Here is a 22,305-nt window from a genome sequence, read left to right on the forward strand (position 1 = left end):
CGCTGGTGCAGCCACACTTGGAATATTGTGTACAGTTCTGGTCCCCATATTTCGGGAAGGATGTGGAAGCATTGGAAAAGTTGCAGAGGAGATTTACCAGGATGTTGCCTGGTCTGGAGGGAAGGTCTTATGAGGAAAGGCTGACAGACTTGAACCTGTTCTCATTTGCAGGAAGAAGGATAAGAGGAGATTTGATAGAGGCATACAAGATGATCAGAGGATTAGATAGGGTAGACAGTGAAAGTCTTTTTCCTAGGATGATGACGTCAGTGTGTATGAGGGGGCATAACTACAAATTGAGGGGTGATAGATTTAAGACAGATATCAGAGGCACAGTTCTTTACGCAGAGAGTGGTGAGGGTGTGAAATGCCCTCCCTGCTAATGTAGTCAACTCAGCCACATTAGGGAGATTTAAACAATCCTTAGATAAGCACATGGATGATTTTGGGATAGTGTAGAGGGACGAGCTGAGAATAGTTCACAGGTCGGCGCAACATCGAGGGCCGAAGAGCAGGTTTTGCGCTGTATTGTTCGATGTTTTATGTTCTGTGTTCTAACTGTGGATACTGTAAATCAGAAGCAAAAGCAGAAATTGTTGGAGAAGCTCAACAGGTCTGGCAGCATCTGTGAAGAGAAGTCAGAACTTTCAATTCTGAGGAAGGGTCTCCAAACCTGAAACATTAGCTCTGATTTCTCTGCACAGATGCTGCCAGATCCGCTGAGCTCTTCTAGTAACTTCTCGTTTTGTTTCTCATATTATATATTTCTTTTAGCCTGATGATCATCAAGTAAGTTATTCTAAATGAATAATACAGAGGAGCCAGAAAGAATCTTTAATCACCTCTAAAATGTTTACTATTTGTATATTCCCAATATCCTCAATGGTTGTGGAGGATAAACACTTTTAAATAGTTATAAAACTTGATGCAGCAGCTTGATGTTGTATAATGGGTCTGTGGGCCAAGGGTTTGTTTGTTAAGTAAATGGAAGTAAATGTTTCTCCTTCATCTGCAATCTACAGACAATCTATCACTGAATGGCATTCTTTCTCTTGATTGCCATACTGCTGTTTTCGGTGCAAAAAAACAGATGCTGCCGGACCTGTTGAGCTTTTCAAGCAATTTCTGTTTTTGTTTCTGATTTACAGCATCTTCAGTTTTTCGGTTTTTATTTGCTGTTTTAAGAGGGATTGATTAGCTCAGTTGGCTGGATCACTGGTTTGTGATGGAGAGTAACACAGTGCAATGTGATGCCAACAGCATGTGCCCAATTCCTGCAGCAGCTGAGATTAGCATAAAAGACTCTCTTTCTCAACCTCTCCCCTCACCTGAGGTGTGGTGACCATTAGATTAAACCACCACCAGTAGTCCTATGTCCAGTGAGACTGTTTTAATTTTGCTCTAAATCAGTGAATATGAGTAAAGTTGGGGTTCATTTACTCAGTTAGCTGGACAGCTGGTTTGTGATAGAGAGTGACACCAACAGGGTTGGTTCAATTCCAAATCAGCTGCCCTTTGCCTGGGGTGTGGTGACCCTCAGGTTAAACCACCACCAGTTCCTTCTCTCTAATGAGAGAGGAGTCCTGTGGTCTGGTAAGGATATAGTGACTCAACTTTTACCTTGTGTGTGGTTAAAGCTGAAAAGCTAATGGAAGTATTTTTTTTCAATGTGGCCAGGATAAAATATTATGCTGTGCCCAACTTTTAAAAATTTGCTTAATTTCATCGGTATCTTAGTCACAATTTCCGAGCAACATACAGATTGGAGCAAGACAGCCATCTGCTTTCTGGGTTATGACTGGGGGAGAGTAGAATAAGGAGAATGGAATAAGACAGAGATCTTAGGTGTGAGGGACCCTCTTCCTCAATACATTAAGCATGCACTTAATATAGATACAAATGCAATTTTTCTTTGATATTAAAAAGAGCTTGTATCATTAAAAGGGCACAAGTCAAAAGAAAATGACAGAGCATGCATTGACTTCTTTCAGAGGATGAGATCAAGTTGCTGTCCTTGTTTGCTTATCTACATTAGTTCCCAGTTAAGCAACACTTCTATTTTAAAATTCTCTATCTTGTTTACAAATCCCTTAGCCTTATCACTTCCTTTCTTTGTAACTCAGTAGTACACCAGAGCATTTGGACATCACCTTATGTACCTCAGTACTACATGTTGTTTTAGAATGTTCCCTTGAAGCATCTTAAGACATTCTGTTGTGGCAATAGGAGTATTGCTGTTGTTACCACAAGGATTGTTCTTAGTCTATTCAGTATTTAAATCTTTTATATCTTCAGCGGTGGCACGGTGGAACTAGGATGATCCACAATATTTCAGTAATTTATTTCTTTAGCGTGCCGATGAAGGGAAACATCTGCTTGCATTTAAATTCAGCACATTTAAGCTCCCGTACATGTTCAAGGTTGTCGTTTATATCATTAGATAAACTGTGCAGCTCATGTTAAAGCTGATAATCAAAGTAGGATTTCTCACCAAATTAATTCCAAGGATGCAGTGAATTATAATTTGGATTTTGTTGGCTAATATGTGCATATTTTTATTTTATGATTTTAGGCTTTTTTGGAATTCAGCCTCCCTCTGCAGCTAATCATCGAGACACTGGAATGTATCAACCTTATAACTATAGGGTAATATTGAAATAGTTTGTTTAATGGTACCTGTGATTCTTATTGTCAGAAATGATCACTTCCTTTGCAGTAAATTAACTTTGTCAGTGAAGCTATTTAACTTGATTCACCGTTTATTGGAATGGTATTGCAATTTAGTAGGTTGCAGATTAATTCTGTTGGTCCTTTAGAGAACTTTGTTCTTACCTTCTCCCCTCTAATTGCCTGAGAGAGCTAATTTAAGCTCAAAACCTTTCTGCGCAGTTCTACAAATTGGAGACCAAGGGCCAGATTATCAGACACTGAGTCAGAGGAACCTGACTGATGCTAAACCGCTCAGCAGGCTCTCCAAGATGAAGGCCTATGTCTGTGGACTCGGGAAGGGGAGGGATGTAGTGATTGTAATGGAGTCAACTGGCTGGACATCATGGATGATTGGGCCTCTTAGTCTGGTCCAACCTGGCTGACTGATAAAAAGGGAGTGTCAGATATATGACATTCTGGTACCTGACTCTCTTTGTGGCAATATTAAAGTCTAAGACTGTTCATGTGTAAATAAAGGGTGACTTGGTGATGGGATACTGGCCTCTTTTCCATTGGGAAATCACAAAAGATTCCCATTTTTCACAAAGTTACTAATATATTCTAGCAATATTAAATATACCTGCCTTGCAAGTAAAAGGAAAGGCGATACACTCTCTCCCACTGATTGCTAGAATTCAGTCACTATCCAAAGGAAATACAACAACATAATTTCCAAAATTCTGCAAAACTAAGAATCTCAAAATCAACTGCTACCAGTGCCATCCAATAATAGCAACAGTATTATCTTATCTGTTCTTCATGAACAATTCAGAATCCGAGTTGCAGTTTTTATTTTGCCTCTTTCTCTTTGGACCCACCCCCATTTCTTTGTGTTTATGTGTGTTGCATTATTCACTTTTACTCATCAATAAACACTCTTTTCTGTTATTTCAAGAAGGTCTGGTTATATTGACTATTTTTGGAATATAATTTCATTTGGGTCTGGGAGAAAGATATTCCACAAGGGAAGGGATCCTTTTGATATTAACCATGTTGTGAGTAATCCAGGGTGGGAGGAGGTCAATCACCAGGGGGAGCTAGGGAGCCAACTCCCTCACCCTGAGTTTCACAATTTGGGGGTCCAGTGTGGAACCAGGGGAGCCTCTCGAGTTTTCTTGTCTTAACAGAATCCAAATACTACCCATCATAGAATCATAGAATCCTTACAGTGTGAAGGCAGGCCATTCAGCCCCTTGAGTTCACACTGACCTGCTGAAGAGCATCCCTCCCAGACCCACCCCGTACCCTATCACTGTAAACCTGCATTCCCCATGGCGAATCCACCTAATCTACACATCCCTGGACACTACAGGCAATTTAGCAACTGTGCACTATTGGAGGAAACCGGAGCACCTGGAGGTAAGCCATGCAGATATGGGGAAAATGTGCAAACTCCACACTGACAATTGCCCAAGGCTGGAATTAGTGTAGTTTGGTGTTTTTTTTGGTCACCGTCGATATGGTAGGCCGAAGGGCCTGTTTCTATGTTGTATGACTCTGTAACTCTATAATTGTAAGATGGCAGACAAAGAGAATCTCCCATTCTTACAGCCTCCTTGAGGCATATTGGAAAGACTTAGAGATTAGCAAAATAACCTGCTTAGCATGGACTGACTAAACCGAAGGATCTATTTCCATACTGTATGACTCTATGACTCTGTGGCTACATTACAAACACACCTACCATGGTAAATATGCTTGACATGAAACACAAATCCAAGTTTCTGGTGCAAAGATAGGCATATTACCATCATGCACCAAATCATCCTCATAATGGGTGTAAATGTATTTTGAATATAGTAATTTATCCTATGTACTGTTTGGTGGAAATAGCAGTGCACAAATTGGTTGTTGTATTTGCCTAGGTTTCAACAGTAAGTACACATATAAAATGATTGTGAAATGCTCTGGTTTGTCCTGAGAAAGGAGCTTTGTGGATGGAAGTTCATTGTCTCTCCCCATTATTCAACATAATTAAGGAGAGCTGATTTTGGAATGAGAAATGTTCACTGCTGCAGCAAGGAATATTGTCCAGAGATTGATATTAAAATGCATTATTTTTGCGGGCAAAATTAAACTTTACACTGACTACACCTTTTTCTACTCAAGTCTGTGCAGGCAGGCATGCAATCTGATACTCAGTTCAAAAAGTGGAAAAACCTTCCAAATTCCAATATTTGAGTGTATAAGCAAATGATTAGTATTATGCTCACAGAGAATATGATGCAATTTTTTATGTTTTTTCCTGTTTTAGAAAGGTTCCAATATGTAACTTCTTCTCATTGAACTCTGCGGAACTGGTGAATATTTGCTGTCTTTTAGTGAGCACAGTGAAACTGGATAAAGATACTGGACAGGTAACTGTGTGCGCAAAATTAAAGCATCAAATGTTACCAATATCAACTTTCTGTTCTTGAAAGTTTTAGGACTAATTAAACAGCAGAACAAGATTACCAGTCATCTATTCATAACAAAGACCATGCCTTTCATCTCCAGTGCACTTTTTCAGTTTCAAAAGATGAAATATTCCTCTAGGGAATTGTGAACAGTCTTAACGTGCCTACAAATAACTGTGAAAAACTGTCCATAATTCTTCAGTTAATTTATCCTTTATGTTCAATGATATTTACAGGAATGGTTTGATTAGGAAATTAAAGTTGCACTAACGTGGCAAAAGCAAACTGAATTTGAAGATCAGGTACACCTGTGGCACATTAACTATATCCTATCCAGAGTACCAACTCCAAAATAATGTTTCTTCTGAGTAATCCCATCTGTCTCAGAAATTACTCAATGGGATTGACTTTATTGTTTGGTGTACAACTTGTAGGGTGCCTGTATTTGTCAAACACTGGTGCTTTAATAAGCTCGAAGTCACTTTATAACTTCGACTATATTTGCATTGACCTGGAAGTTCATGGTGCTCTGATGCTGCTTGGTGATCGAAGAAAACCAGAAATCTAGTGGTTTGGATAAATGGGAAAGGAATGATGGATGCAACCTGGAGCGGGAATGTGGCTGAAAATAGTTCCTCTATTTCCTTTTTAGAATGTATTGGGGACTCATTGAAGTGTGTGAACGCTTTAAATTTTTTGTATGATCATGCATGTGCGATAACTTAAAGACTGACTTACGTGTGGTCTGGACAAGAAGATTGGGATTGTTGTGTGGCCAAATGGAGTACAGAGAATATTGATGGCTGTTGATATTATGGTTCCTTCTGCTCCCACATAAATAACAGATGAAAACTATTTTGGACTATTTATTAAACAGTGTCCAGTCTCCCAGTGGCCAAATGTTGGTTGTAAACTAGTTGGCAGTCTCCATGCACTGGTAAAGGCTGGTCCCTTTAACCCTCTTCCCCTAGTTTTGTCACAAGATACTGGTTTACTTCTCCTGGGATAGGGAGATAAGCTGCATCCCTGCAGAGATTCTCATCAAGGAGACTGGTCAGTCACTGCTGTGCGTCTGCACCCAAGTGGTGAGTTTCCATTTCTGGACCCTGCAACAATGCCTTCACATTGAGCTTCCTCCCAGGTGGTGCACCCAGGCGACATATTTCTTCTACTTGGGTGAGTTATCTCAAACATGACATGCAGCTCTTGTGGAAGGCAAGGGTCTTCAGTTTTCCCTCAGGAGCCAATTAATTTCTGGAACACGGTTTGCTGGTGCAGGTTCTTGCTACCATCAGGAGTAGAGGCTAATGTCAGAGAGACGCTGCTCATGAATCTGCACCTCCACCACTGCAGGTTAGAGTGGCCGGTGGACAGGAAAGCTGTGGCTGCAGGGGTGACCAGAGGCGGGGCCATGATGGGTGGCTGAGGCCTTGCCTGGATGTTGCCACAGGGATTGGCAAGCAGGGTGGTGATGAACGTTCAACTCCTGACCGATGCCATCCATTGCCTGAAAATGGTGGTGCTTAACCTGGCGTTGTGCACCATTTAGAAAATGCTCAGGTCGTAGAATCAAATCATAGAATCCCTACAGTGTGGAAACAGGCCATTCGGCCCATTGAGTCCACACCGACCCACTGAAGAGCATCCCACCCAGACCCATGCCTTTACTCTATGTAACCCCGCATTTCCCATGGCTCACCTACCTTGCCTGTACATGCCTGAACACTATACGGCAATGTAGCAGGGCCAAACCACCTAACCTACACATCTTTGGACTGTGGGAGGAAACCGGAGCACTCAGAAGAAATCCAAGCAGACAATATGCAAACTCCACACAGACAGTTGCCCAAGGGTGGAATGGAACCCAGGTCCCTGGCACTGTGAGGCAGCAGTGCTAACCACTGAGCTACTATGCCACTCCACAGTGTGCGGTGAAATTCCATCTCTGCATACCTCTGCTTGGACAGAATTTCATGTTTGCCTTTGGGTTCTGAGCCTCCCTCAGGAGCCCATACCTCAAAACTGGAGCCATCTTTTGGAAATGCCTAATATTCAGTGTGGAGCTACTTTCCATACGGGCTATTGCTACACAACATCCACTTTGATTCCTTCATCCGCCAGCTGGACACCCCTTGGTGTGCTTATTTATCATTAGTCAACGGGGAACCCCAGTGGAGGGCTCTCTACACTGGAGTCCTCCCACTCTTCATCAGGAAATTGGGCTGAATGGGCATTGAACACAGCAGTGCCATGTAATGGACGTTGTGGTGGTTCACAGAATCCCAGATTAAGTCTTTATTTTGCGGTGTTGTGGAGTCCATGTACTATGTATATATTGATTGTGGGCAACTGCAGCCCCTTTTAGTTATTTGAAAAATCTTTCATCATGATTTTGGTTACACTTCAACCCTACACTCCTGATCTTTAGGCATCTGGTGCAGAGGGAATTGGACAGATTGGAGCATCTCCTTGTGGGTCTGCTCCTGGGCCTGGTCAGGTTGGTCATTAACAGATCCAGGCAGCAGCCTGTGGAGGAGGTAATCTCTGCTGATTGTCTGTCCTCTTCCCAGCTACGTTCGTTCCAGGGTGTCTTTCGGGAGGGACCATGCAGTGTCCACCAGTATCTTGATGCCTTTAGCAAGAGGTGGTTGCCACAGGGATAGAGTTCTTTACTTTCCCCTCCAATTCCATTTTAATTTAGCTACCTCCTGCTCTCCAAACTCCCCCATCACCTTTGATGGTCAATATTGCCCTTAACAGGATTTGCATGTAAGTTAACTAATTGGGCAACATGGGTAGTGGTTAAGAGATGAAAAAAATACCGTGGGTGATTTGGTGATAGAGAAAGAAAAATGGTCGGTTGTGTGTAAAAGCAATCCGGATATTAAAAAAAGACAAAAATAATAAACAGCATCCTGCAGTTTCTCAGAACTGTTTTGAAAGAATCCTCTGCATACAATAAGATCATAATTTGCAGATGAAAAGTGGCCTCCCCAACAAATTATTGACTGACCATTTACTAGACTCTAGAAGTCTTGTGGTACAGTGATATTGTCTCTACCTCTGAGCCAGGGAGACTGGGTAAAAATCCCACCTGCTTTTATGTGAATAGTAACATCTATGAGCAGGTTAATTAGGAGAATATCCAACAGACTCTACCAAGATATCAATGGACAGAGGGGCCAGAGAAACATAACAGCAAATTCAGACATCTTAGATGTCTGCTGTTAAAATCTGCCTCATGTGTTTAACAAGCTGTCATTGAAAACCATGAAACACAAAGTGACATGTCTGATGAGGTTCTGTGTGAAGGTGAAGCAACCCATATTAGTGTGCCAGTTCGCATTGGGATGGAGAGGGACATAGCGATGTGACGGTGGATGGATGGCACAAGGTGTCTGAGCAGGAATTGTACAACCACCTTTTCAGAAAAATGGAGTAAATGTTAACTTCACATAACTAATTTTTTAAAGTTTATTGTATTCTTACTTTGAATGTTAAGTAAACACATGTTCTCCTTGATGCAGGGTGGAAATAATCTATATAATGAGCTGTACCTGACTTTGCACTTCCTACTACTAGAGATTAGACAGAGAGGAAGCCCACAGTACACTCCCATGAGATCGGTGTCAAAATGGAACATGCAGTAGGTTTCTTCTTTGCACTCTTCTTAAACAAAAGGGTGGTAAGTTTAGGTGGATAATGAGTTTGCTGTTCTGGGGTTTCGAATCATAACTTGTCATAATTAACAAGAATTTTCATGATTGGAATCCTAATGAGTAATGATTTTGCAATTCACACACTTTCAGAAACATTGCGGTCTCTGAGATCACGGATGTCAGTATTGGAGAGTGCAATTTCCTCACTTGGGTCATCCCTAAAAGTGACTGTCTCACTACTCCAAGGTCAGGTTGTTCCCAAAAGGTTTGTATGACATACCTGATCTGTGAGTGTATGATACTGACAGGATAATGAGAGTTTTATATTTGAGGAGAGCAAATAGTGAAAGGCAGTAGTTTGCTTTTGGATTAGAAGAATCAAGACTTGAGTTTGCAGAAGACTTGACTGAGACTAAATGTGAGAATAGTTCCTTCTTGAGGAAGGGATTCATTCAGAACAGTTAGGAAATAGATACCCTCACTGGCAGAGTTTTACTTTGAAAATTCCAGACTTGAAGTTTTTGGTTAGAACCCTGAGGGGTTATTTTTAGCTTTGAAAGTTTAAGTTCAGTGGTATGAATAATTAAGGAATTAACTATCAAGCTGTCAGGAACAGGACTTTATCCAAAGGGATTCACTCCTCAATGCTGATGTTCTTCAACTTGTTGAGTCCCAAAAATTTTAAAAAAATTCATAAATAGTTTAAAAGGTACTTTCAATTTACCTGTTTATTGGTGAAATTGTTTCTGGATCATAAAAAAATGTATTTGTTCTACTTAGGACATAGTATGTTCTGAAGATGGCATTGTTAAGACATACCTAAATGTTGATTTTCATTATGATTCAAGTGCTTTCACCTGCAGTATCTCTCTGAATCCTTGGGATTTCATTTGCTGTATTCTCTCGCTAGGCGGAAGTGAGGACTGCAGATGTTGGAGATCATTTCTGATGAAGGGTTTTTGCCCAAAACATCGATTTTCCTGCTCCTCAGATGCTTCCTGACCTGCTGTGCTTTTCCAGCACCACTCTGATCTTGACCCATATTCTCTCACTGCCAAGTAACCCATTGTTTACAATGATGTGGCAATGAGTGGCATACCAGCACAGCACACTGTTTCGTTGTTGAATAGTAGGACATGGGGTTGTGCTTATGACCCACTCTATTGGAAATTCTTGATTCCAGGAATGTCAGTAATGAACAGATAGCAAATAGTAATCACACATTTCAGCAAAAGAAGGAGAAAAGAATTAACTGTATTTCTTTTGTGATCCTCGTTGGTGTTACTACTGGACAAGTCCAATCCCATGCTTGATATACAAGGTGGCCTTTCACTGGAAGATAAACACCCAATGTTGAAGATTTGGTTTTAACAATAATAGAGATGAAGAAAAAAAACCTAAGCTATTTACATATAATATAATTTAAAAGATTATAAAACACTTGACAATAGCAGAGTGTTCCCATCTGTATGACATCCATATGTTGAACTTAACCATTTCTTTCAATTCCTGTTCCTGAGAGCTTGATAGCTTATTCCTTGATTATTTATACAACTGACCTTAAACTTTCAAAACTTCAACTGTGTATGGCTGAGCAGGTATTGTGGAGAAACTCCGCAGGCCACTAGCAAGTTGCCCCTTTTAAGATACTTTGCACAAAAGATGTAAATCTGTCACACCTTGAAGTAAACAGGCAATACACAACAAGAACAATTTCAAGAGATTATTGATCACCAGCACAGTTTCTGTTCCTGTCCCTAGTGCTACCTCCAGAATCCACCTAGTCCTCCTTCTTACCAGATGTTGTCTCTTGATGCCGTCATGGGGTTTGTTTCTCCAGTAACGTACCATTCAGTTTTAGCACCCCATCACCCCTCAATTCTTCCAGTGTCAGACTGCTTCTCCCAATGTTGAATGAGCCACAATGTTCCAGATAAACATGAGGAAAACCAAAACTATCATCTTTAGCTTCACAAGAAATGCTGTCTGCTTACCACCAATTCCATTTCACTTCCCAACCAGTTTCTTAGGTTAAACTGTGGTTTTCAATGACTCATCACTGAGTTGAGCTTCTGACCACATATTCTCTCAATCACAACATCTTTCTTGTTCCATTTTAGTTGACTTTTCTCACCTTTATCTCTAATATAATCTGTTTGAAATGGAAACACTCATTCATTCACAAACAGAACTATTCCAAACCTTTCCTGACCAACTTCTTAACCTCCATTCTCAGTAAACGTGTGCTCATCCAAAACTTTCCTCTTATCACATTTAAAATTGATTCTTTTCTTTTAGAGTTATGTTACATTTGAATAGTGCTTTTCTTGGCTTCAATACTTCCCCAAGTACTTTACACTCCAGTTTTAAATGTTACACTGTGTAGAGTAAGAAATTGGCTCTGTAATGCCTTCCACCCTTACAATCCTCCAAATGTCAATCTGTCTAACTATAGCTACAGAAATTCACCAAATATCCTTAGATAGCACCTTCCAAGCCCACGACCACTTCCATCCAAAAGGACAAGGGCAACAAGGGCAATATGTAGGAATACTACCATCTTCAAGTTCCCCTCCAAGCCACTCACCATCCTGACTTGGAAATATATCACTGTTCCTTCACTGTCGTTGGGTAAAAATCCTGGAATTCCCTTCCTAACGACATTGTAGGTCAACCCATTGCAGGTGGACTGTGGTGATTCAAGGAGGCATCTCACCACCACCTTCTCAAAGGCAACTAGCTGGCCAGCCAGCAATGCCCACGTCCCACATATGAATAAAAAAGCGCCACATGCACATGCTATTTCTATTGCCCGACCACTCTTTGACTGCCTAGGTGCTAAGTTCTGAAATGTTGTCTTTGAAGCAACACCACTTTGTATCCCAACACGACCAACCTGACCTCTCTACCACTCTCTTGTCCTTTAAGATCCTGTTTAAAATCTAACTCTTTGACAAAGTTTTAACATTTCCTTTGGTTAAGCATCAATTTTGCTTTGAAAAAACAAAGGATTTTTTTCTCTACTTAAAGAGCTACAAAAATTCTCCTACAGTGCTCAGAAAATGAGGAAAATATTGAGTGCCTGATTGCTTTCCCTTTATTGCAATTATATATTTTTGGAAAAAAACCTTGATGCTTCAATTTAGAATACCACTGGAATGTATGCCACTGCCTGGTTGCTATTTACATATTTGGACAAATTGTGAACACTTTTAAATGTATGAGGATCCTGTCCCCTGGAAAAGTGTCCTTGATTATTTAATCAAGTTTGTGAGCAGACAATGTTTGTAGGTTTGGTAATTATATCTGATAGTACAGTACATGCAACAGTTTATTTAAATTGAATTTTAAGAAAAATCTAATCAAATATGCTGGAAAATTTTCTGCAGCTTGACAATGCTTGATCTTTTAAAATGGTTCACTTTAAGTTCCATAATATAGACTGTTATAAATTTCATTTATCCTAAGTAAAAAGCCTTATTTTTAATTCCAGACTCTTTTACAAAATGATTAGTGACTAACAATACTTGTTTTTTTTCAATGATTTCAGTTACAAACAGTGCTGCAATTTTCTGGCCTCAGAGACTGTGTTGCTGTTTGCAGTTGTGCCTTACTTCTACGACTACATTGGCAAAAATGCAAGAGTAAATAATATACTATATTTGGCCACAGGAGAGTCTGACTTTGTCATTAAGATTTTGGAGATTCTCCAGGGCAAAAATAGCCAAGAGGTAGGTGCTGGTTTAAGTGGCGCTGTTACTATATTAACCAATGTTTAGATGACATAACTTTTGAAAGCTGTAAACTTGTAGATGTTGGCATTTTCCCCTTCTTTCTCAATCCTAATTAAACACCACTATTTCACAGTGTTCTGTGTTAAACACCTTTTCTATTATATTATTTTTCTATCAGTCGAATGTTTATGCTAGATTAGTCTTTCATTTACATGACAAATGTGGATGAAGGGAAATTAGAGGGCAAATCCCTCTGAGACTAACTAATCTACCTTTTAATAGTCAAATCAAACATCCTATTGACATAGCATTGGAAAGAGGTTACTCACAGATCCCTTTGTGCATCCTTTGATCTGATTCCTCTTTGCAGGTGGTCTTACTCAGCGAAGTGTTGCCACACGGAGTCCATTTGCACTTGGTCCTTCTTGCTAAGTAACACATCGTACAGTGGCATACAATTTATTTACCATTGCCTCCTGATGCTCAAATTATCTCAAGACAAGCAAGATGTTTGAAGCCATTATGAAAGATCTTTTCAAATACCCAAATAAGTTAACAAGAAAAAATAAATTGCACTTATTTAAAGAAAGAGGTTGCAGTGCTTTTTTAACCCAGCATAACCTTACTTGCTATTAGTGTATTGTTATATCAATGTGAACTCTGATTTATTAATTCTTTCTTTCTGTAATAATTAGCTACATTTCATGAAATCTTAATCCTTTAAGTATTGATGGGCCATCTCAGTTTGCTTTAATTTTCAAGACAGGTGTGAAAAAAGTCTTAGAACAGGCTTCAGAGCTTATCATTCAGAAAGTCCATGAATTCCACTATCACAAGAGGACCCAGTGTTGCAAGCACAAATGGGTACGCCAGCTTTCTTTTACACTGCAGGTAAGTAAGAAGGTGTGTATGTCACAGGTGCAGTTAAAAAATGCCATTGAAAAGCAGCATTCTGATTGTTTGAAAGGAACGCTGGGGAAGCACGGTGGCAGAGTGGTTAGCACTTCTGCCTCACAGTGCCAGGGACCCAGGTTCGATTCCCGCCTCGGGTGACTGTCTGTGTGGAGTTTGCACATTCTCCCCGCGTGGGTTTTCTCCGGCTGCTCCGGTTTCCTCCCGTAGTTCAAAGATGTGCAGGTCAGGTTTATTGGCCATGCTAAATTGCCCATTGTGTTAGGGAAATGGGTCTGGGTGGGTTACTCGTTGGAGGGTCAGTGTGGACTTGTTGGGCTGAAGGGCCTGTTTCCACACTATAGGGAATCTAATCTAAAAGAATGTGCCCTTGCTTTGTTTTGTCTTTGTGGAATAGTGTTAGACACTGAAGCAATAAGCTAAAATGTAATGAATGGCAATATTCAATGGTGTATGTTGAAATAACTAGTTAAAAAAAACTTTTAGAATATATTGAAAATACATGAAATATTGCAGAAAAGAATAAAAAAAGAAGAATCCAGGACTGAATCTCAATTATTTTTGCCTAAATGCGAGTTGCATTGAGATTTTTTAAGAGTTTTAGCCATGAGATCTAGTGAGTCTTACCAAACATACCTCATTAATGGCTTTCCCTGGCTCTCCTGCATTCTATCATCTGATTGTTTCCTCAAATTAGTATGTGCTTCTCCCGGAACAACTCACCAAGGCAAGCACATCGTGTAATTTACTGACACCCCTGGCAATAGTGCCATCTTTAAAAGGCTGTTGTGCACCCAGACAAGCACTGTGGGTTAGGATTTGGAGATGCCAGTGTTGGACTGGGATGTACAAAGTTAAAAATCACACAACACCAGGTTATAGTCCAACAGGTTTAATTGGAAGCACACTAGCTTTCGGAGCGACGCTCCTTCATCAGGTGATTGTGGAGGGCTCAATCGTAACACAGAATTTATAGCAAAAATTTGCAGTGTGATGTAACTGAAATTACACATTGAAAAATTGATTGTCTGTTAAGCCTTTCATCTGTTAGAACATATTGTCTAGCTATCACCATTGTTAACAGCTAACCCGAGCATGCAACTTTTAAAAAAAGGGTTTTGTGATTTACACATGAAAGAAGTGAAACTATCACTGTATTCTAACAGATGAAAGGCTTAACAGACGATTAATTTTTCAATGTATAATTTCAGTTACATCACACTGCAAATTTTTGCTATAAATTCTGTGTTACGATCTGGAAAAATAAAACTGACTTTCTCAATAATTTCTCTGTAGATGACATTATGATTACAAATGTAGTGATTCTAAAAGTATTCACTTTTCAAAGTGATTTGTCACAAGAATATAATCTTTTCCTTTATCCTAGGCCAACAAGATCATGCCCAATAAGTCAGTTGTGGAATTCTTTCAAACAAGTGAAAATCTGCATCAAGGGTGAATGTAGTATAATTAATATCTTTTGCTGAGAATATATTTTGTGAGATTAATTACTGACTGTATTTGCCCAGGTTTGTATATGCCCATGCAATGTCATATAGCTAGAACAAAGAAAATTTACAGCGCAGGAACAGGCCCTTCAGACCTCCAAGCCTGAGCCGATCCAATTGTACTGTCTAAACCTGTCGGTCAATCTGTCGTATCCCTCTGCTCCCCACCTACTCATGCATATGTCCAGACGCAACTTAAATGAATCTACCATGCTTGCCTCTACCACCTCTGCATTCCAGATGCCCACCACCCTCTGTGTGAAGTACTTGCCGTGTGTATCCCCCTTAAACTTTTCACCTCTCACCTTGAAAGCTTGACCTCTCATTATTGAATCCTTCACCCTGGGAAAAAGCTTGTCTCTATCCATCCTGTCTATACCCTTCAAGACTTTGTAAACCTCATTCAGGTCCCCCCTCAATCTCCTTTTTTCTAATGAAAACAAACCTAACCTAGTCAACCTCTCTTCATAGCTAGCACCTTCCATTATCAGGCAACATCCTCGTAAACCTTCTCTGCACCCTCTCCAAAGCATCCACATCCTTTTGGTAATGTGGCGACCAGAACTGTACACAGTATTCTAAATGCAGCCGAACCAATGTCTTATACAATTTTAACATGACTTGCCAGCTCTTATACTCAATACCCCATCCAATGAAGGCAAGCATACTATATGCTTTCTTGACCACTCTATCCACCTATGCAGCAACCTTCAGGGTACAATGGACCTGCACTCCCAGATCTCTCTGTCCATCAACTTTTCCCAAGGCTCTTCCGTTCATTGTATAATTCGCTCTAGAATTAGTCTTGCTAAATGCATCACCTCACATTTGTCTGGATTGAAATCCATCTGCCACTTTTCCACTCAACTCTCCAGTCTATCTATATTCTCCTGGATTCTTTGACAGTCCCTTATGCTTTCTGCTACTCCACCAATCTCCATGTCACCTGCAAACTTGCTGATCATACCAACAGTGCCCTCTTCCAGATCATGTATAATTCCAGATTGTGTATATTACAAACAACAGTGGCCCCAACACTGACCCCTGAGGAACACCACTGGTCACCTTTCTCCATTTCAAGAAACACCCTTCAACCACTACTCTCTGTCTCCTGTTGCTCAACCAGTTCTTTATCCACCTAGCTAGAACACCCTGCACAACATGTGACTTCACCTTCTCCATTAGTCTACCATGGGGAACCTTATCAACCGCCTTACTAAAGTCCATGTATATTACATCAACAGTCCTTCCTTCATCTATCAACTTGATCACTTGAACAACCCTATTAAGTTGGTAAGGCATGATCTCCCCCACACAAAACCATGTTACCTGTCACTGATAAGCCCATTCCTTTCGAAGTGTAAATAGATCCTATCCCTCAGTACCCTCTCCAGCAACTTTCCCACCACCAACGTCAGGCTCACTGGTTTGTAGTTAGCCAGAATATCCCTACTACTCTTCTTGTACAGAGGGACAACATGAGCAACCTTCCAGTCCTCCAGCACCTCACCTGTATTTCAGGATGCCACAAAGATATCTGTCAGGCCCCAGCTATTTCCTCTCTGTCTCCCTCAGCAATCTGGGATAGCTACCACCCAGTCATGGGGATTTGCCCACCTTAATAACCTACCCAACACGTCTTCCCTACTTACGTCAACGTGATCCAGACTAAACAAACTTCTGTTGTTGTGGTTCTTTCGCCGAGCTGGGAATTTGTGTTGCAGATTCAAACCACTACAAATGGCGGAGGAAAGATCACAGAAGCGCTTCACAGGAGGCTCCCAAGCACTGAGGATGTCACCTAGACAGGGGACGAAATGTCTGCAATACAAATTCCCAGCTCGGCGAACAGAACCACAACAACGAGCACCCGAGCTACAAATCTTCTCACAAACTTTAAACAAACTTCTATCTCTAATCTCAAGATTTATCATATTCCTCTCCTCAGTGAACACTGATGCAAAGTAATCATTTAGTATCTCACCCATTCTCTCAGGTTTGACACACAGCCTTCCTTCATTATCCTTTAGTGGACCAATCCTTTCTCTACTTATCCGCTTGTTTCTTATATAAGAATAAAATGCTTTGGGATACTCCTTAATTCTGCTCGCTAAAGCTATTTCATGACCCCTTTTAGCCCACTTGATTCCTCGTTTAAACTTGTCCTACTCTTCCAATATCCCTCCAGGGCCCGTTCTGTTCTTAGCTGCCTGGACCTTATGTATGCTTCTCTTTTCCTTTTGGCTAGTCGTACAATTTCTCCTGTCATCCACGGTTCACAAATCTTGCTTTTCCTATCCAGTGCCTTCAACGGGACATGCCTATCCTGCACTATCTTTAACCTATTTCTGAAAGTCTCACACATATCAAATGTGGATTTCCCTTCAAATAGCTGTGTTCAATCCACATTTCCAAGCTCCTGCCTAATTGTGATATAATTGGCTTTGGCCCAGTTTAGTACTCTTCCCTTAGGACCACTCTCATCTTTATCTACGAGTATTCTAAAACTTACAGAATTGTGGTCACTGTTCCCAAAGAAATCCCACACCGCAACTTCTACCACCTGTCCTGGCTCATTCCCCAGTACCAGGTCCAATATGGCCCCTTCCCTCGTTGGACTATTGACATGCTGCTCTAGAAAACTCTCCTGGACGCTTCTTACAAATTCTACCCCATCCAGACCTCTGATGCTAAGTGTATTCCAGTCAATGTTGGGAAAATTAAAATCTCCACTATCCTATTGTCTCTACATCCTTCCATAATCTGTTTACCTATTTGTTCTTCTACCTCACACTCACTGTTGGAAGGCCTGTAATACAGCCCAACAATGTAACTGCACCCGTCTTATTTCTCAGCTCCACCCATAATGCTTCACTACCCAAGACCTCCTTTAGCACAGCTGTGGTATCATCCCTGACCAGCAAAGCAACTCCACCCCCCATTTTACTTCCCTCCCTGTCCTGTCCTGTCTGAAGCGTCTATATCCTGGAACATTTAGTTGCCAATCATCATGCCCTTCCTTCAACCAAGTCTCTGTTTGCAATAACGTTATACTCCCAGGCACCAATCCAAGCCCTAAGTTCATCTGCCTTACACACTACACTCCTTACATACTATGGCTATGAATCTTTGGAATGCTTTGCAGCAGGTGACTGTGGATATTCATTTACAGATATACATATTCAGGACTGAGATTGATAGAATTTTGTACAGTCAGGGAACATAGAATTATTGGGATTAAGTGAAAAAACAAAGTTGAGGTCAAATACCAGCCATGAGCAGTGCAGCAAGACTTGAGACCGCGGATGCTGCCTGAACTGTGCTTTTCCAGCACTACTCTAATCTAGAATTGAGACCTCATATGGCCTATTCCTATTTCTATTTCTAATGTTGATAGCACAGCGAGAGAATTTTGGAAAATGTGGATAATTGAGTGATGTGCTCTTGAACACAATTTTTGAATCTAGTCCACTATGATAAGAAAAAACTTACAATGTTTAACATAAAAGCACAAAATGCTGGAAGTATTCAACATCATCTGTGAAAATAGAAACAAAATCAACATTTCATGTCTGTAACCCTTTCCCGGAATAGGTTCCGGTGACAGTTCACTGACCTGAAATGTTAATCCTGTTTCTTTTTCCACAGATATTTCTTGACCTGCTGAATATTTCAAGCAGTTTCTGTCTTTATTTACAATTTCTAGCATCTGCCTTATTTTGATTTTTTTGTGGCCGTCAACATGGATCATAACTAGCTGAGCTAAGCTCACCTTTTATATAGTTTATGACCTGAAGCTCACAAGGGTGGAGTGGCATTGTGGGAAAGTCACTGTAATGTCACAGGAGTAGTAATTCAGAGTCTCAGGCTAATACGCTGGGAACATGGGTTTTATTCCCACCACAGCAGCTGAATTTCAAATTCAGCTAATATATCTGAACTTTGAAAGCTAGCCTCAGTAATTGGAATAACAATTGATTGTCTTAATAACTCATTTGATTCATTAATGTCCTTTAAGGAAATCTGCCCTCCTTACTTTGTTTGGCAATGTAGTTGATTCTTAACTGGCTTCTGAATTGGCATGGTAATGCAACTCATTTCAAGGATGTTAGAGATGTGCAACAAATTCTCATCTTGCCTGCAACACTTACATTGCATGGAATAATAAAGAAATATTTTAGCACAAAATTGAGTTTTGCCTGATGTGAAATTTGAGGGAGATTGCAGTGAACTAAGTAGAGAGAAGTGTTGCTTTACCAAATTTCATGTAGGAGTTCAATGCTAAAAATGTGATACGAACTTGGAATCTACCTAAGAGAGATTAATGCCGACAGTGAAAAAATAAGACAAGCAGTGAGATTTTCTATTCCAAAGTGGATGAAGCTAATGAAATTGGTCAAAATTTTAGAACAATGGGAGAAATCAAGGGGGTACAGAGTGGTAAAAGTCTATAGCTTTAGACAAGATCATACAGACCACATTACTGACCATCAATAAACAAATACAGTCTAAAGATCATTGTCTTTGCTGTTTTGAACTGTCTGGTAACCAGTTGTTACAATGCTGTCTCAGCCAGCTAGATGGTGGTAGTTGAGAATCCCTTGTAATAGTATTTTCAAGAACACATTATTATTTCATTGTGGATTTTAGCCAATGGTCAAGTGAGGCACTAATTCCAAGTGAATTGTCTCTTCATACAGAAGGATAGGAGGGAGTCAAAAGAAAATGCATCCTGACATGCTCATCTCTTAGCATGTGATTAAAAAGTGTTGGAAACAAGAAGACTAGAAATCAGTGTCACTAAGAGAACTTGCTAAATTAAACTTTTAAAAATTATTTAATAATTGCATCATTTGTCAGCAATTTTGTTTTTGATGTCACATACATTTCCTCTATCTCCTCTGCAGTATTCGGAATTTACCAGACAAAACTGAAAACAAAACATCAATAAAATGTCCTGATGAACCAGAGGTGACTTGTAGGATCCCAGGTACGGAAGACAGTACTTGGATTCAGTTTTACGGAAGCTTGTAATATATGGAGTCTCACTAGACTAAACTATCTTTTTGTTGGAATCACTTCAATGGGTTTAAAAGGAATCATCAAATTCCATTAAAGTGAATGTCTTTTTGTGTAAAAATTAAGTATCTTTCACCCTGAAAGAAATACTTGGAAGGAGACACAAATTCATATTCTATGTATATTCACCAGTACAAAATTCGAAGACATTATCTTATCTGTTTTCAGATTTTAATAAACATAAGTAAAAGTTCTTTAGGATTGTAAAATGCATTCAAAATAGTGATGCCTGGATTTTCTTTCTCAAAACTGTTAATAAGAGAAAACTAGCATAGTATGCTATTGATACAATAAATTGTCATTAATTATTACTATCTGTCCTGAACCCACATGGTCGAGAGTGTGATTTTGGCATCTGCAGTCCTCACCTTCTGCTAGTTGACCTCAACCCACATAGTACATTTAAACAGGAGTAGGTCAGAATAATCGAAATGTCTTGTCAATTTCGCCAGTAGGGGCTTTATTGGGCAACGCTACTGTAGTTGCATTGATGAAAGCAATACTATATCATCCCTAGCAGAGATATTTGATAAAGGAAACTGAAGAACTGGAGAATTTCTCTGACACTGGTTTCCTGATTGTTTGTGGTCAGGTGCTTCACTGAAGGATACTCCTCCAGTTTATCTCAGAAAATGTAAATTGTAGAGTGGATGAATAATTTTCGGTATGAGTCCTTCACTTCCTATGCTACAAAAATAAGGTGAACAAGGAAATGGAAGAATATAGATTGAGGAAATGAGAAGACAGTTGATCTGCAAGGTTAATGCCATCCTATATAATTCTCCATGTGGCCCTACCTGTATTGTTTTATGAGCTAGTGTATTAAAATTATGCTTCCCCGCCCACTCACTTTCCCTTCCCTTCCACATACACTCCTGGGGACTTATATCTGTGTCTACAGATTTGCAGCCCATCTTAAAAAGAACCAAAGTCTTGATAATAGCTGTTAAAGTAATTGTATATCACTGGGTGATTCCAGGTAGCCCTGTGGAAACTGCAATCACAGAAACCAACCAACAAATTCAAGTGGTAGGTATTCTACTTAGGTGGACCTCACACTGTGTTTTCCTTTATGGAGCCTGCCAAGCATCAAAAACAAAGAGTAAGTTTTCCTCAAGGAGCGGGATTACTCAGATACAGAATGGAAGTTCTGAGACTTGTGTTGAATGCCTGAATGAGCTCCCACCTTATCATATTTATAGGGTCATACAACATAGAAACAGGCCCTTTGGCCCACCATGTCGATACCAACCAACAAACACCAAACTACACTAATCCCATTTACCTGCACTTGGTCCATAGCCTGCTGTACCCTGGCATTTTAAATGTTCACCCAGATGATCCTTAAATGGAGAATATCTATCTCCATCATCCTGTCAAGCAGAACGTTCCATATTTCTACCACCCTCTGGGTGAAAGCATTCTTTCTTAGATCTCCTCTAAACGAGTTATATCTCACCTTAAACTTATGCCCTCCAGTCTTAGACAAATCTGCCATGGGGAAGAGATTCTCACAATCTACTCTGTCTATACCTCTCATATTCTTGAGAAAATGACATTATTCTGTTAATGCACAGTCAGTCTGTGCCACCAACCATCAGATTTTGTAAGTGGATACTATTAACTAGGAAACTGTCATACTATTCAAGAACCAATTGTGCATACCTTGATGAAGCAGATCATTGACTTGCACGGGTTGATTGAACAGTGGAACACCCATGCAGTCTTGCTGGATGTCACCGTTCCCAGGGGTTCTCTGTTTCTTCACTCTGAGCTCCATCCCCCTGTCCAATAACACAAAGCAAAAATCCAGACATCTCTGTAACATGACACAAATAGTTTTACTTTATAATGGTTTAGTTACACAATTAAATATACATACATTTTTAAATTTTGTTTGACTTATTTAATATGAATCTTGCTTCTGGTGCAGAGCAACAACTCTGTTGATGCATCTTTAACTGTAGCAACATTATCTTTAACAGGTTTTGAGAAGATTTGTAGTTTAGGTTGAGGTTCTGGATGTAGGTTTGTTCTTTATCTTTAACAAGTACAATCACCTATGCTTGCTGTTCATCCAGGCTAGGTTATGTTTACACCCATTACATTGTTACTAAGGATTTTAGAGTCAGGGGAGGGAGCCTAGTGTGGAAGATGGTGATGTCATGATAATATCAACAGATTCATAATCCAAAGGTTGAGGCTAATAAGTACAAATTCCACCCTGGCAGCCAGTGCAATTAAACATAAGTTAGTTTTTAAAAATCTGGAATTGAAAGCTAATCTGAGTATTGATGAACATGAAACT

At 40.0% G+C, this 22,305-nt stretch overlaps 1 protein-coding gene across 1 annotated transcript in view; it reads left to right on the plus strand.

Moving 5' to 3' along the window:
- Positions 1–22,305, plus strand: part of LOC122554277 — a 254,601-nt gene that overhangs the window by 162,248 nt on the left and 70,048 nt on the right. The window contains exons 11-17 of the mRNA XM_043699049.1: positions 2,573–2,646; positions 4,964–5,066; positions 8,633–8,751; positions 12,315–12,495; positions 13,261–13,389; positions 14,798–14,865; positions 19,826–19,908. Coding sequence (XP_043554984.1) covers positions 2,573–2,646; positions 4,964–5,066; positions 8,633–8,751; positions 12,315–12,495; positions 13,261–13,389; positions 14,798–14,865; positions 19,826–19,908 — 757 coding nt within the window. The remainder of the gene's footprint in view (positions 1–2,572; positions 2,647–4,963; positions 5,067–8,632; positions 8,752–12,314; positions 12,496–13,260; positions 13,390–14,797; positions 14,866–19,825; positions 19,909–22,305) is intronic.

Source organism: Chiloscyllium plagiosum, chromosome 11, assembly GCF_004010195.1.
Source record: "Chiloscyllium plagiosum isolate BGI_BamShark_2017 chromosome 11, ASM401019v2, whole genome shotgun sequence".
Lineage (NCBI taxonomy): Eukaryota > Metazoa > Chordata > Chondrichthyes > Orectolobiformes > Hemiscylliidae > Chiloscyllium > Chiloscyllium plagiosum.